This window comes from Prenolepis imparis, unplaced genomic scaffold (assembly GCF_030444845.1).
Source record: "Prenolepis imparis isolate NDT839.2.m4 unplaced genomic scaffold, iyPreImpa1.0 SCAF_1, whole genome shotgun sequence".
Lineage (NCBI taxonomy): Eukaryota > Metazoa > Arthropoda > Insecta > Hymenoptera > Formicidae > Prenolepis > Prenolepis imparis.
Window position 1 is genome coordinate 8,598,241 of NW_028141159.1, and position 18,483 is coordinate 8,616,723.

The following is an 18,483-nucleotide window of genomic DNA, read 5'->3' on the forward strand; positions in this document are numbered from 1 at the left end:
TTGTGATATTTCTCGGTTGCTCGCAGCCACAGTGGATAGGATCAGTACAGAGCATCTTGTGTGTAATCAAAGTTTTTGTTAAATCGGAAATCATAATTTAAATTACATACACACATTTGTTAAATTATTATTCTTTTGTATAATTATATTATTCTTAGAATATTTTTCTCTAGAATGAATAAAAATATTAAATAGATTTCAAAATATAAAATGCGATCAGTAGAGGAAACAGTTCGATAACATTCAAGTTAAATTAATGGAATTAATATTGACTTACTGCCACTTGTTTTTTATGACAAAATAATTCAGATGTATTTAACGATGCTTTCGACGTAAATTAAATTTTGAATATTGATAAAATACCTATCAATAATAATATTAACAATTAACGTCAATTAAAACATAACTCATGTAGATCATTATCAATTTTTAAATACTCTAAACGATGCAGAATGTAAATATATTTCTCGTGTAGATATAAAGATATTTGCAATGCTGCTTTTTATGCGATTTAGAGATTTCTAAATCTTCTTATATATTTGCATTTACGATTTATATCATTTTATACATATTATATAGTGTGTTTGAAATAATATTGTCAATAATGTATTTTGCTTTATATTTTGCGAAATGCGAATTTTATTTCGAGATAATAATTTTGCAAGATTAAAAAAAATTAGAAGGATTATATGCTAGTTTAATGTGTTTGCTTTATAAATCAAAGCATCCTGGCGTTATTATTACAGTACATCACTTGGTCACTCGGGCAGTCGATTCGATGGCACGTCGAACCAAACGATTTACGGTAGGTCGTGCATCTCGAGGCGCGAGAGCCCGACCCGGTCGGCGAACACGACTTCCGCATCCGGCTTATAGCTGCTGCTTTATAGGGTAGGTAGGTGTACGAGGGAATGCTCTAGTCACCCAGCCAACCAGCGCCGCGCCAGTTAACCAGTCAACCAGTCAGCTAGCTACCTAGCCAAGTACCGACATATCGTAGATGCTATACCAGTTTGACGCTTGCTGATCAGTGAAGCATCCACTATTAAAGGAGAGAAACATAAGAAAGAACTAGTCATAGCTCTTGTATAACATCTTTTAACCGATATAACTGGCATAGTTATACCGGCGTGAACAGTGTATTTCTTGGCTAATAGGAAGGCTAGAGATCAAACGAAGAACGGGATGATTCGCAATTAGATGTTTCTTTCGAATAACGAAAGTGAGCACAATATATCGTTAAAGCAATTCTGCCAAAATTTATAAATGTTTGTGTGTCAAAGGCTTTAGAATGTTTTAGAAATGTACAATAATCTTTAGAATGTTTCAGAAATGCACAATAATTCTAGAGAATATATAATGAATTTTTTTTTGAAAGTAGAGAAGAGAGAAGATTGTACACTCAGTTTTTAAACACAGTAAAATTTTTATGGATATTATATTTATCGATTCGATTCGATCGTTATTGAATAAGTCAGAATTTTAATTCTCAAACGTTGGATTATCAAAGTAACAAAAATAGCCATTTTTGAAATTGAAAAAAATTAATTCCGAATCTGCCATAGTTAATTATTAATTAATATGAGAATTTCTAAAACTTTATTTTCTATCCATATATAGATAATTATTATATTATATAACTGAGTAAAAATTCACTTTGAAAAGGCAAAAGATTTCATGAATTGCAATACATATGTATAATGTTATACAAATAAACTTAGGGCGGCAATCGCGAACAATGGCAAATAAATATCACTTGCGTGATCATTTTCCATCCAATATAATGCACATTTAGCGTCGATCAAATTTTGTGTACCTTTTTTCTCCGGAATCGTCTTTTGCGGGTAAGTCTCCTTGATGCCAAATTTTAGATTTATCCCTCGGTGAGAAAGGGGGTCAGATTTTGCTCCGGTATTCGAGGCAATCGGCCAAGTTGCACGCAAACCCATGCGGTTTTCCACGTGTATAGTACGAGACTTCACTCGTTGTAACGGACGGTAGAGAAAGGAGAGAATTTCGGCGAAGATTCCGATTCATACTTGGTCCACTTCCGCGATGGTATGCTTCTTCTATGTATTCCAACGTCGCCAGTATTGCCGCCCTCGTTCCCTTGGGAACCGTATACGAAGATATCGTCGAATATTTCGAACTCTTTATCCGCGACAATATCTTTCCTCCTCCCTCTTTTTCTCTCACCCTCTCTCGCCCTCGTTCTCTGAATCTCCCTCTCTATACATATAGCGCGCCATTTGAGGGTGCAAGGGAGTAGTGTACGAGTCCGCTTGATATTACCGCGTTGGGTTTTTACGGGAAAATGGGTTCTAAGCACCGACAGCGGACTCGTTCCCGGCTAAAACAATATCATTTCATCCCACGGTACCTTTCCCCACTCCTCCCCGTGCGGATCACTTGTTTGGCCGCGACAGGTACTGCCTCGACTTTTCGCATCGCATCCCATAGGACTACGACCAGCAGCTATTCGGTCCTCTGGGTCACGACCATACTAGAATCCGTACGACTGAGCGTAGAGCAGTGCGGCAGCATAGGGCAGTAGTAGTCGAGCAGCCATACCCCTTCGTCTCCATCAAGTTTAACTTGGCGCAGCGAATTTCCAAGTACCGTTTTACGAGTTTTCGTTGCTACTGGGAATAGACGGATCAGTCGTTACGCCGCTCGGCAAATGTTATTCCCGAAGTGAGTACCCCGTGGTATGCTCTCCCGGCCATCTCCACGGAGAAGGACTGATAATCAATTTTGCAACGCGATTCCAATTCGTTTGCGACGCATTTGAGGCTACGAAAATGTCGTTAGTTGACTGGCTCTCACTCTCGTTCTATTTTCAGACGGAAGTTTTTCGGTTTCTCTTTAAATCGTTCAGATTTCCACGATATCGCCTGATAGATATTAACTATGTTTTTCAATAATTATAAAAAAATAATTAATATGAATCTCGAGGAAGAAATAAGTTTGTGATTTATATATGTATAACGCGTCTCATATGTCATGTGTCGACATATGTATACGTATATCGATCTTGCATTTGTATGTCACACTTGGTATGAAGGAACGTATGTTACAAAGAAATAGAAATTTTCTTCTACAATTTGTAAGTGTCACGCGCCATACGTATAAATTTACACGGTATGTAAAACGCGTATTCTATTTAGCGATAAGTTTCAAACGAGAGTTATCGCTACAAAATCCAATGCTAGGTTTATAGCAAACTGTTACCACAATTTGCATATTTATCATGTCGAGTTTGGAATCGGAAAATACCCATTTCTATGCCCAACTCAGCAGAAAATGAAGTATGACTCTGGTATTTTCGAGAAAGGATACTTCAAGAGGTCGGTTTTTCCTTAACGTACGCGCAAAAAGACAATGTGCGCTTCAAAAGTAGCTGATATTTCAAAGTAGTGCCAAATAGAATAGTCATCCATTTGAATAGAAAGATCCTACTATTACAAATTGATTACAAATACATCGACATTTACTATATCGTGACCTAAATTTTAAAAAGTAAAGTATTAAAAGATTAAATAAAATCTACATATTGCATATGCACAAAATGTTTGTTAAATTCAAGAGATTTAGAAGAGAAATTTTAAATGTAAATAATTGAATTATTGCTAAATTAAAACTTATTTGTATAAAAACTGTATATAAATATATTAATAATATTTCGCGACAAATTTAAGTTGGATGTGTGAAAGAATATCGATATAAGCCTCCGTCTAAAAAATTATTCTTATTTTATCTCGATGTTTGTACATTTCGTAAATAAGAATAGCTTTATTGCAGCTTTGTTTTAATAATGTTTCGTTGTAATTTTACGTCTCAATTGTTGCCAACTACTGCCTTCATTTCACTTCAAAATAGAGCACAATAATACAGACCACCCCAGGATTATTAATAAACATCTGAACTCATAATAGAAAAGATATTCTATTATGACTCTTCTCACTATACTGTAAGAACCGACGCGGATAATACCGCTGGTAAATGAAAGCCGGAGATGTAGGCAAGAGAAAGCTTACGCTTACACTAATGTTTTCGTTGTTTGAATTTTCTGCAATTCGTTATTGATTTAACGCAAGTGAAACAAACTCAAGATTTCATATATTGTTATTGTTTTCATACTTTATTAATATTTTGTTAAAAATAAATTATTTTATACACATAAAGTACAAAAAGTAGAAGATAATGATTATATATTAAAATTATGGAAGCGCGCTTTATTTAATAAGATGAATTTAATCTATTTAATTTATTTTATATGTACATAACTTTTGGAAATGCTATTAGTTTGTTCAATACAAATCCATAAATATTTTGAGATTTATTCTATATATTTTATGCAAAAATAACATTTTTATTTAGTAATGAATGTACATTCGATTTGCATTGTTCTAATATGTAAGAAAGTATTACTTGTGATTCGAAGTGTTCCGGACAAAATATTTTTTCTTGAATTACGAGATTATCGAGGCAATCCTTTAGCTGAGGCTATAGTTTGTAGCTATGTGGCTGTGATATTTTTAGATCTTAACGTGATAATGTTCAAGGTCGGTTTCCCCATGATCAATGCAACTACTAAGCTTGAATTATATTAGATGTAACTAATATATCGCAATAGTAACAAAGGATAATAGCGCAGTATAGCTGAGATAATATTTGCCTAAAATGTTTGTTATGAAAACAACACTCGCAAAATATAAAACTGTACAATAAATTAAATTGTCAGAAGTTTACTGTGCAAACTAGTATATCTTTGGTTTTTATTTCGGGAAATGACTAACATACATGCGAACAATGAAAAAACCTTCCATACAAAAATGTATACAAGAATATATAATACGCTGCCTTTGCGTGGTCCGATAAATTGATTTATTACATGTAGCATGTAAATGTTAATATAGTTAAAGATGTCGACATATCAATTTCAATGTACATAATAATGGATATACATTCTATAACTAATGTACAGTAAGCTTTTTAAGCTTTTTAATTTTGTTGTTATTTAGATTATTGATATATAAGAATAGTATTTTTTTAATTATTAATGCATACGCGCGTAAAAATATAAATTTATTTTGAAGTAAAAAGTATCATGTATAGAGAAAAGAATTTTTTTTTAATTATCAATTTTTATAGATTTTCCTGCGTAAAATGTCTCGCAAATAATACTTTTTAGATTTATTAGTCTATTGATGACAACGATGTGTCAGATAACAATTAAATTAATGATTTAAGAAATTTATAATAACATGAAGCGCGTAGTATGTTATATGATATTTAAAAATGGAACGTATTGTTCGTGTCCAAGCGGTATTATGGAATATTTCTGCGACTATTTAAATACATAATCCCCTCGGTGGTAAAATAAAGTGGTCTCAAAGAAAAAGAATATTTTGAATAATTTACATATGCTTTGATCTACTGCTCTCAATCCCTAGTTAAATACTACAAACAACACTGCATTATATTGAAACATTTATACATTTGTGGTCAATTATACGTCGACAATAGATAACAACTCAAAATAATACCATAAAGTACTTAATACTCGGAATTATAGTTAGTGATACTTGTGACAAAGAGAAGAATTCAATTTTTTAATATAATTTATAATCGATTAACATAAATATTTAATTTAATATTTCTTTAATTCTATCATTCACATTACAATAATATTTTCGTGTATAATATAATGATTCATGATAATCTATCGCGAAATCTGGCATATATAGAGTAAAACTTATAAAAATTAATCTAATCTTTGCAATAGCTATTTTCTTAACTTTTCCAAATTTAGCCTAATAAAAAACTGATTATTCTTGTTGAAATATATAATTATCCGCGTGTATAATTTAATCTATAATATTAAAAATTTAATAAAAGATTATACTTCTTATAGACACAGTCGTAATGTATATTACTCGCAACGAGCCCATCATCCCTAGAGTCAAGAATTCTCTATGCGAGATCAAAATAAACTGAAACAAGATCGTAATCAAAGGCAGGCGTGGAAAACGCGGAAACTTAAGCGCAGCCGAATAAAGTGGCCCCGTAGCGGGTAGTTGGCAAGAGGCCGTGCGGGTGGATGGTGCAGAGAGGGAGAGAGAGAGAGAGAGAGAGAGAGAGAGAGAGAGAGAGAGAGAGGGACGAGGGTGAATATAGAAAGGAGGGTTGGTAACCGCCCCTGTAAGGTACCTACGTGGCATTGAGCGCCGCGGATGGTGGTGGCGCGGGTTGGCGCGCCAACTAAAATTGAATCTGCGAACGAAACTTCGGTAACCTCGTCAGGAAACCGAAGCTAAAGCCATCCATCGCCCGCGCTTTCGTTGCCGGCCCCGTTTGCCGTCGGCACAATCATCGTCGACTTCCGTTTTATCTGGAAGAATTGTTCCGCCTCTTGTTGCCTATTTCTTTGACACTTCTTTCCCGATTCGTGCACCCAAGCGTACTAGCGACATATTCTCGAACGTTCATCGGAAATATCTAGCTACGTGTACTTAAATCTCGCTAAATTAATTTAGGATACCGAGATATGTGATGATTCAATTTACACGAGTCAATTAACAAATTGAAAACGCCAACAGAACCTCCGATAATCTTAACACTGAGTCAGAAGAAAGATTTTTCAAATGATAGAAGTAGTTTGAATATTAGAAGTTCAATAAGTGTGTCGATATATGCTAATGTATATATTTTGCCAAGGTTTTGAAATCTAGCTTTATTATTTTTTAAACAAAGGATTCGATTGCTTTTTGCTAAATAAAAACAAAATAATTTTAGATATTATAACTGTTAATTTTCTTTCAATCATTTTTATATAGCGTGTTTATTTGATTAAAAAAGCGCGGATATAAATAAACTGATAATGTAACAAATACTGTATTATAAAGTTCACAACACAGATTCTTGTTACTTCAAAAATATTTTTCCGCAAACATTTGTGACATGATCATCTCTTTCTGAAATAATATTTTACGATGCAAATCGACGATAAGAAAACCTGAACCTTTGCGCAATTCAATTTATGGACTAGGTCGTTCGCGAATTGCGTTTAAACGAATTTCACGTACTAATGGCCGCCTCCTTGCTATTACAGTATATCGAGCAGACAAACAACTTTACGAGCACTTACCCTTTAGGTGTTAGGGATCTATATGTGGAAGTGTGCATCCACCAGTTTCTAGAGGGTTCAGAAAAATCATTGTCCTAGAAAAGCCTTCCGATACGGAGCAAAAGGGAAGCTGACGTTGTCGTGCATATCGAATAACGACATTGATATATTATTCACAACAATATTTTCGCCAATTTCTTCGGTTATCTTATATACGTGTGTGTGTGTGCGTGTGTGCGTGTATGTGTGATCATTATTATAATATATATTTTTTCTACGTAATAGAGTATATAATTATCACATATATAATTATTTATATACGATAAATATATAGTAGAGAGATATATAATATAATATTACATCATCATAATATTATATCATTATAATATTATTTAAATGCGGAAGTATAAATGTAAAATTTTGTATTAAAAGAGATTATAGAACATTGATGTAATTATATTCTTTAGTAATACTTCAAATATTTTTATACTATTATGATACTATTATGATACATGCAAAACAAGACGTTTTCGTGTTTCTTTTTTAATTATTAAATGACGTATTTATATCAAATTTATGGTAAAAACGAAGACATCGTTAAATGTATTCTGTAATTTGCATTTACATAATCAAAGAGCACTAGTTACTTTGCCAACAGGAGTTTGCAATGAGAAACCATTGACACGTCGACCATTAACATTACGTTGCACCATGTGACTCGCGGCATGCCGAGGTACAATGTAGTACCACCTGACGCAAAACCCATCATTTATAACGTAGTTTTCAGATTGCCTAGATTAATCGTTCTAAAATTATGTCAAAAGTTTCATTTGCAAGCCATATATTAGAATAATATATTCTGATATCATTTCACACACGGTATTATTACATATCATATGATATAGATAATTTAAAAAGATGTAGCTTTATCGATTTTTATGTGATATGTCATTTTGATACTGAATTAATTAACACTGAAATATTATATATTGAAATGATTACAAGAGATTTACAATATATTTGCATCTCTTGTAATCATTATAAGAGACTTACTCTTCTATATAGAAAATATACTTTTATTGCACTTTAAACTTCGTCTGCATAACAAAAAAAGGTTTCCTTTTCAACAATGAGCTTGAATAAAAATAGCATTTTTTGTTTCCTTCTGTAAAAATAAGTTATGGGTCTAAAATGCTATTTGTCCGAAATGGACCCTGATTTAGTTAGAAAATTAGGCTATTCAATTGTTTCTGTTCAATTCTCCTTGGTATATTCAATGCAAGTTTATTGCGGGCTGTAAATAATGAACGGCCTTGCAGCCCAATTCATGTATGAAACGCACCATTTATAAGTCACCATCTAAGTACAATTGAAATTTGCATTTCATAAAGGAACTACGACAATGAAGGAGAAATTGGTAATGGTAAAGGAAGAGGAAGGTATATTCGAGAAACGGATCCTTGGAATCCGCTTTCGGTTGTTTCGTTCGCTGACAATTAGCGCGATTGATCTTAGGGAGAACGGGCAACGAAATTCGCATTCGTCGCACGGGAGGGAAATGTCGTGATGTCTGCTGGTCTTCGATAAATTCAATGCGTCCGACCCTCCCCCTGGTCCCGACGTTAGCTCACGCTATACGCATACTATACGCGGGGCGAAGTATACGAGGGTTGATGCGGCGTGCGCCGCGCGGACTCGCGTCCTTGTTACGCTTCCACGACACGTACGTTCGTGATGTAACGGTAACTACTGCTAGTACGTGCTAAGTGTGCGCGGCTAGGGATTGCCCTATTGGCAGCTGTACGTATTCGCGTTCTTAGGATTACGTACACGTATGCAAACATAGCCGCGTGCGGAAACGTGTACCGCCGGCTACCGCGTCGATATATATTATCGCGACTTTCCGCGTCGAAGGATCGAGAGGAACGCGAAAGATGTTATCCCGATGCGCGCAAATCGGGGCCGATCGTTTCCGCTCGCGTGGTCGACCCCTCGGCAACGGGTTTTTTACTTGAGTGGAGAAAAATTCTGGAGCTCGAGCGTCATTTGAGTAACGTTTACGGCTCTCTGGAGCGGCGCCAAGGCTTTCCCCTGGATTTCGACGCGCCTGGTTTTAATAGCAATTATGCATTTTTAATCGGCGGATAATCGCGGGACTTGAATGCTCGTGACGCGGTTATTACCGGCAGATGTTGTCGCAACGTTCGCTATCCCTAGGACAAATTAACCGGGGGAGACGCGCGCGCGCGCGCGCCGAGGAGAAATTTACTTCTTTAAATGCTGAAATCAATCACGAAGTTGTTGTAAAATAGTTTGGATCGTTAACTGATAGATTGCAACGCGCATTTGAATTTCAATGCGGGAGACAGGCGACCGTGCTCGAGATCTTGTTCCTCCAGCCACCCTCCAACCCCTTGCCCTACCGCGAGAGAAGTTAGCACTTCTTTTATGAGCGTCAAAATTGAAGCGCGAAATGATCGTAGTTTCGCGGAAAAGTGTGTCATGGCAATTATGTATCGAAGAGTTGTTAAATTTGTATCCAGTAGTGGAGAAAAAAATACGTTGAGATAAATAAAATAAAATTATGCATAGCCATCTGCGTCAAAGGATATTTTTTTGCTGTACTTGTGTTGTGCGTAAAATTTGCACACAATCATACAACTACAACAAAAACTTCCTAAATATGAAAAATTACCGTATTATGCATTATATATATAATACTTTCTTGATAGTTTTTCGGTAAACATGTTTTGATCATTACCGTTTCGATTGCACGTTTATTGCAACGATTATATAACAGGATTTATGATTAGAAAAATCGAATTTTATTCATTTCGTGCAATTTCCTCTACTTTTTCTCACTTTTTATAATCGTTAAATTTTATTACAGACGATAAACTTTTTTTACATAATGCGGATGTATGATTTTATGGTATTAAATTTAAATATTTTGTTTTTTTAATATCAGCAATCGTAGTAATTATAAAAATATTTTTGTAAGCATTGAAATTCGTAAGAGAAAGTCTTAGGAATGTTAATCTCCATTCAAGCAGCATGTTTGAAAACTGATCAATAGAAAGTATATGACAGCTGGAATGCAGCTTTTAGATGCGTCTGTATTTATCTTATTGTTAAAACAGCTTTCGACTAACAATACAGAAGAATCATAAATTTCTACGTTAAACTGTTACCTGATTTGTTAACGGGCGTCGCTGTGTGAGTGAGAGTAGCTGCTGTCAACTTAGGTGGTTCTATTTTTTGCGGCACGCTGTGAGCAGGTATCGGCCCCGGATTTGTCATAGTGGTCATTGTTGTTGGCATCATCAGGGTCGACATGGCCAGCATTTTTGTGCCGTAAAATTTGTCTCGCCGTGGTGAAAGTTGCGAAGGACGCAGATTTAAGCACGTGATCCTCCGAAAGGAATTTTTGTAGGCGAATTTTAAAGGCGATGACACTACGCGATCGTCGATCTCTATTAATATCTTATAAATTGTAACGGGTTCTCGGATAACTGAGGGGAAGACAATCAGCGGCGTGTGCGATTCACGCGGAGTAGAAATGGACCGTAAATGAATGTGCCGTAAAATTGCAGCGAACGATTGATCGAAGGAACGACTGCAATTATGATTTTAGAGCACTCGTGTCAGTGTTCCACAATTACGGCACTACTCGATTTATTAATAACTGCGATTTCGCACTGCGAGACGTTCGTAATCGTTTGTCCACGATAAAAGACAATGTTGCTCATCGCATGTTACATTTCACGCGTCGTCACGTAGATTGCCGCGATTCTTCTTTCCCGCGTCATTACTTCACGTTGTCGTATTACCCCGTTGATCTCGAATTTTCGTAGCGGTCAACATTTGCCGCTATCTCGTCCACAACTTTTTCACTCGACTTCCGGACGATAGAATCGCAAATAAACAGTAAGACGTTTACGAAACGACTGCGTTCGCAAAATCTATAAAAACTACAAGAAATTTTACTACTTTCTCGAACCCGATGCTCCTCTTCAACATCGGAGCGCGCACAGTTTTCAAAACGGATCACTCTCAATCAAGTTCGACGATCTTCCTATCTCTTCATTATTTGCGCACTCCTCCGTCTCACTAATGATTTTTTTTCTTTTGCGTCGTTTCTTCGTCCTGCTTCTTCTTCACGTCGTTTGTGCACTACTGTTTCACCACGGAAGAGGCGTTGAAGCGTGCTAGCACACGCGGTTACTGCGTGCAGAGGCGTCGGTGCGTGCGAAGTGCAGCGGCGCGCGTCGCGATGGCAAATACGCGTGCTCCGAAACTGCGAGAACTAAACGAGTCACCGACGAACGAAAATTTGTATGTAGGACACGGATAAATATTTGTCGCACCGTTTATTAAAATGACGTCGACTGTGCACGAGTGTAATCGAGAGGCGGCGATATCGGTGGCTGCAACGACGGCGACGTCGTTTCTCTACGTTCTCAACACGCTGCGCGCGTTACGTCACGTCCGGCCGAGCGTAGAGTCGGAACTCGTCTGGCGGGGAGAGCGCGAAGGGATGCCTGCCTGCCTGCCTTTGCCTGCCAGCCTGCCAGCCCTGGACGCCCGCCGTCGCGACGCCCAGAGGCGCCGGCGTTCCCGAGCGTTTGCGGAATCGCACGAGCTAAGACGCGAGCCAGCAGTCGTTCGCTCGTCGCCGCACCGAAAGGACTGTTCGATGCGGGAGCCAATGCAGCACTTTACGATGATGCGTTTCAAATTATTGACGATATATCTTTTGCATTTAATTATGTAATAGCGGATGGTATGCTTTTAACATGTTATAGGTTAAATGTCGATTAATCTCCGGGTCGTTAAAATGTATTTTTTGATCAATTTGTTTTTTAAGTAATATTTATCGAGTTTTTTATCTCTCGCATATGAATAGTGTTTACCTCTTTTAAATTAATCAGACAGATTTCTTTTAATAGGTATATTGATAAAACAAAATTACTAAAATGGTTTAAATTTGAAATTTTTTGAAATATGAAAAAATATTACTTTAGATTTCCTTAATTGATCCGTTTATTTTTATAAGCATTTTAATAAGCATTTTTACATATTTTTAATTTTGATCATTTGCTGAATAAATAATAATTTTATAATAATTATGTAGTTCTATTTATATTGTTTTATATTTAAAGAGAGAGTTAATTTTTAAAAATATTGATTGTTGAGATGTTTAAATTTATCTCTAGATTTTGTATGTTTTTGCAATAATGTAATATTTTTAAAAAGTTAACTAAATTTACTTATTTTAATTTTCTAGCTTATAAATGTTATAAAGATTATTTCTAATTAAAAAATATGTTTTAATATTATTACTATTGCGTAGACATATTGATATGCATTATAAAAATAACATGTATTGGAAAAGTGATAAAGATATTTTAGAATATTTGTTATATTTATTCTCATATTATACATATATATGTTGTGTGCATTGAAGATGCTTATAGATTTTTTGCATTGAATACTTTTTATAACTCTAATCATTCTGTATAATCATTTATAAATCATAATTAAGCCACAATTCTCTTTATAAGAAAATATATATGTGTGTGGATATGTTATAGATATTTTTGTAATATTTATAAAAAAATTTTGTAATACTTATAAATAATAATTCTTTTTTAAATATACTTATGTATGTATATGTATGTTTATGTGTGTATTCTTATGAAAATTAGAAAAATAGTATATATTTTACCACTTACAAAACATTTATATTTACATAAATATAAATTATAGGTAAAATAATTTTATATAATTATATAATAGGTTATTAGGAGTTTTTAAATTGCTTTTTTATGATTTATGATGATTCAAAATTTCTTTCTAAAAATAATTTAATATTTGTTTTTATCAAATAAAAAAACCTGATTATATATTTTTTATGTCATTTCTTGTTTTTTAAAAAATAAAGATACATACGTATGTAGATAATACTGCACTTCAATCTCACATAAAATGCTATATAGATAATAAACAGATACTTTATCTTTGAAAAGATATATAGATATAGATTTAAGTATATAAAGATAAGATTTAGAGAAAATATAAAGATTTTATTCGTAGATTTAATTTCATAAAATGTAATTTATATAATATTATTTAATATTGCTGCATATTAAAATTTGTAAACATAATTTTTTTGATCGTAACACATGTAAATTATTTTGTCTTGTTTATTTAAAAAAAATATGAAATATCAGAGATACTAGAGTTTAAATTGATAGCTTTTTTGTTGTTTTTTAAAAACTAATTGTTTTTTAGAACTGTGACTAGTTTTTTAGAATTATATGTAAAAAAACATTTTGATATATTTGTTAAATGGAATAATAAAATAACTTTAGCTAAAATTATGTGTGCAAATAAAATTGCAAATATTTGTGCGTGTAATGATAATAAAATTTTGCGTATTTTTACAAAAAAAATGTTATATAACAAGTTTCCAAAAAGTTATTTTTTTACTAGATATTTCTCAAATATTTAATAAATATTTTTTTAGTAAATATCTAAATATTTATTGTATAGTTTTCATAATTATATAGTTATTTAATACAAACATATTTTCTATAATTATTTTAGTTATTCAAAATGCATTTTAATTATTATAAATACATAAATAATAAAACTAGTTTAGTACATAAAATCATAAAAATTATGGCATTATACAATGCATTATAACATTACTTTAGATAAAACTGATCTACAATTTTTTTATTTATATTTATTCTCAAAAATAAAAAGTAGTAAAATAAATAGGAATATTTATATTAAAGCTATAGAATTCAATTTTTATAGGGCTTTCGATATTTTAACAAATTTGAAAACAAAACTCACACATCTCTTTAGCCGAACTATGTCAACCTTCAATACTTATTAGGTTTGAAATAGAACAGTGCAGTGTCTGACTCAATATAATTCGTTACTACTGATCCATTAAGTGGCGCCACTCGCTGGTAGCAGATCGAACTAGGGTGATTGCGATGCTAAGCTTCGACCGAATACCGAAAGGATTCCCTCACTGTTTTCGGTAACATTGATGCAGGGCAAGGACAGGAGTTGGGTTTATCTTATCGAGTCCTTTTTGATTGAAGTGAGAAAAAGAACGAGGACCCGCATTTCTTTTGAACATGATAATTTTGTTTGTCTAACGTTAACATTGATATTACGGTTCACAGAATAAGAGTACAAATTTATAATGATTGCATTTATAACGATCGGAATATATGTCTGACTATAACAGACTTATACTACTGAATTTTTACTTCTAATTACTTCTATTCTATTATACTGTCACACTCTTTATCGCACGTTAATATGTGTGATATTTATTCTTATATATTATTCTTATATATTTATTCTTATATATACAAATTTTACCAATTTTGACTTGTATATATACTAACGATATTATACTGTCTGAATTATAACGGAATTATACTACTGAATTTTGACTTTTAATCTATTATACTGTCACATTCTTTATCACACATTAATGTGTGATATTTATTCTTATATTACAAATTTTACGAATTTTGGCTTGTATATATAACGATCTGAATATATGTCTGACCATAACAGACTTATACTACTGAATTTTGACTTCTAATTACTTCTGTTCTATTATACTGCCACACTCTTTATCGTACGTTAATATGTGTGATATTTATTCTTATATATTACAAATTTTACCAATTTTGACTTGTATATATAAAAACGATATTATACTGTCTGAATTATAACGGAATTATACTACTGAATTTTGACTTTTAATCTATTATACTGTCACATTCTTTATCACACATTAATGTGTGATATTTATTCTTATAATACAAATTTTACCAAATTTGACTTGTATATTTAATAACGATAGAATAATGTCTGAATATAAGACTGACTATAACAAAATTATACTACTGAATTTTAACTTCTAATCTATTATACTGTCACATTCTTCATTGTACGTTAACATGTGTGATATTTATTCTCATATTACAAATTTTACGAATTTTGACTTGTATATATAACGATCTGAATATACATATGTCTGACCATAACAGACTTATACTACTGAATTTTGACTTCTAATTACTTCTGTTCTATTATACTGCCATACTCTTTATCGTACGTTAATATGTGTGATATTTATTCTTATATATTACAAATTTTACCAATTTTGACTTGTATATATAAAAACGATATTATACTGTCTGAATTATAACGGAATTATACTACTGAATTTTGACTTTTAATCTATTATACTGTCACATTCTTTATCACACATTAATGTGTGATATTTATTCTTATAATACAAATTTTACCAAATTTGACTTGTATATTTAATAACGATAGAATAATGTCTGAATATAAGACTGACTATAACAAAATTATACTACTGAATTTTAACTTCTAATCTATTATACTGTCACATTCTTCATTGTACGTTAACATGTGTGATATTTATTCTCATATTACAAATTTTACGAATTTTGACTTGTATATATAACGATCTGAATATACATATGTCTGACCATAACAGACTTATACTACTGAATTTTGACTTCTAATTACTTCTGTTCTATTATACTGCCATACTCTTTATCGTACGTTAATATGTGTGATATTTATTCTTATATATTACAAATTTTACCAATTTTGACTTGTATATATAAAAACGATATTATACTGTCTGAATTATAACGGAATTATACTACTGAATTTTGACTTTTAATCTATTATACTGTCACATTCTTTATCACACATTAATGTGTGATATTTATTCTTATAATACAAATTTTACCAAATTTGACTTGTATATTTAATAACGTTAGAATAATGTCTGAATATAAGACTGACTATCACAAAATTATACTACTGAATTTTAACTTCTAATCTATTATACTGTCACATTCTTTATTGCACGTTAACATGTGTGATATTTATTCTTCTATTACAAATTTTACCAATTTAGACTTGTATATATAACTGTGAAAATATGTCTGACCACAACAGATTTATACTACTGAATTTTGATTTCTAATTACTTCTATCCTATTATACTGTCACACTCTTTATTGTACGTTAATATATGATATATTTATTTTTATATTACATATTTTATTAATTTATTTTGACTTGTATATATAATAACGATATTATACTGTCTGAGTATAACGAAATCATTGCATTTCAAATATCTTTTCACATAATTTTATCAATGTACTATTACACGATACACTATTAAAGTTTCAATAGTTATAAATTATAAATTTAATGTTAATAAGTAAATATATTTTTTACGCAGTATCATTTATGTAAAAAAAAATTGCTATTAATTGCGAAGAAATTGTTATTTCTGGTCACTGATAATTAGACAATATTTATTAAACTTTGAAATTATGATTTATTACCGTTTACATTTTGTATTTGTAGTTGTTTGAATCAACTGATATATGAAAGAGATAATTTCATGTTTTCACGCATGGTCTAAAATGACATTTGTGGTATTAATGAAAAGTTTCGAAATGCTTCATATAATAAAGCTTTAAAACATTGTGCATATTGATATAATTCTGTATTTAATCTCTGATATTGTCGCTAATTACAGAGCTAACCGTTCTGTAATTTGGCGCAAACGCGATGCATTTTATACATGTAATGTTGTAATAAACAGAAACAAGTAAAATTATAAAGCACATTATCATGCGATTAAATGGAAAGTCAATGTTTAGCTTCCACAATTTCAGTATCAAATTACAGTTTCTGTAAGCCATTAATGTACTTATATAAATCACTGAATAGACATTTGAAAACTTGCTTCTAGAGACTTAATTATTTACGCTCAACTTTTTTAGAGAGATCTAATATCAACTATTTTTGTATATTTATTTATATTTATATTTTTTAGAAGATTTTATATTTAGAAACTAGAAATAATGCATTTTACTTTTTAATATTCCTTTAATCTACTTAGAAACTTAAATACCCTTAAATGAGATTAACACTGTATAATACATAATTCTTTGCTTCATGATATTATTTAAAATTAATAAATTTCTTTGTAACTTTAGAGAGTCTTACGTAAGCTATACATGTTTATAATTACGCGAAATAAAATTTAAATCTTAGGAGAGGATATGATTTCACGCTTTCAGCATCGATACGACAGAATGCCATGAGATATTTGAGCAATATTTTGTGGCTTGTAGACGAGCTTTGGCTCATGTTCAAACTTATAAATAATTCCGTTTGCGATCGCAGTACTAGTCGAATACAAGACGTAGAGGACAAAGTGACATGCGGAACGTTAGGTGATGCGATCCTGAGCACAGGGAATCTATGAACCATTGACATTAGATAGCCAAGAGGAAATCTATAGACATTGACATTTATTGCAATACGGATCTTGTTGTCACTCCATTAAAACTACTGTTGCCTTTTCTCTAGCTATCCTCTCTACGCAAGATGACATTGCTATCTAAAGTTCTGCAAGAACCTTTAGATAGTTTAATATTTTTTATTCAATAGACGCGCGGATTCTGGATAGATTGCATATATATTATCTGTTTATAAAGGATTCTTCATTATCTATTATAAACTAAGCGATTGCGATATTATAAACTTGCTTAACTTATTTCGAAAGAGAAATAAGTTTGACGAACATTTACGCAGAGAGGAAAAGATCAATATTCTTGTAGAAAATGTTAACTTGCTTTAAGTAGGTCTTTTTAAATAAAGTAACATATTGGATAAAATATTTCGATAAAGATCCCTCTTGTTATTATATTCATTAAGGAAGAACATCGACCCAAGATATGTTACATAGCGCGGGACAAGATTCCTCATTATCTTGGAATAATGAAGAACGATAACAGAGAGCAAAGCCTACGCGATGCATCACGATGATTAGATTTGTCATACGTTCTTTAAATTATAATTTTGTATCTTTTGTTTCGCGATGTCACCGTACGAGCTGGGCTGATTGCAGATAACATGGCAGAAGAACAATAATATAGCCGGAGAGCAATTTTTATTTTCCGCATATTAGTTTAAATTTCATCATAAATTGGCTCTTTCACGGAAGAGAGCCCGGAGATGGAGCTCCAAAATGGAACGAAGACTGGCGGGAAAGCGTCGAGTTCCGTGATGGAGCGAGCTGGGAGCGAGAGACGAACCGGGCTTACACGCAGATGGAAAATAGAAGGACGGAGGATGAGCCTCGGGCGATTTTGCTCGACATTGCTATGTTGCAGTAATTGCAGCTAATTAAGAGCTTGAACTCTCTCGTCTCTCTTCTCTCTGTCCTAGGGCCCCGTGCCAGCTCTTCT

The 18,483-nt window shown here is 32.6% G+C and overlaps 1 protein-coding gene across 6 annotated transcripts in view; it reads right to left on the reverse strand.

Moving 5' to 3' along the window:
• LOC145944593 (cytotoxic granule associated RNA binding protein TIA1) overlaps nt 1-18,483 on the reverse strand; it is a 445,453-nt gene that overhangs the window by 163,817 nt on the left and 263,153 nt on the right. The window contains exon 1 of one of the 6 annotated variants that reach the window (XM_083053067.1): nt 10,321-11,657. The exons of the other annotated variants lie outside the window; for them this stretch is intronic. Coding sequence (XP_082909193.1) covers nt 10,321-10,474 — 154 coding nt within the window. The 5' untranslated portion in view covers nt 10,475-11,657. Of the gene's footprint in view, nt 1-10,320; nt 11,658-18,483 lie in introns of those variants that run through there. 6 annotated transcript variants of the gene reach the window in all.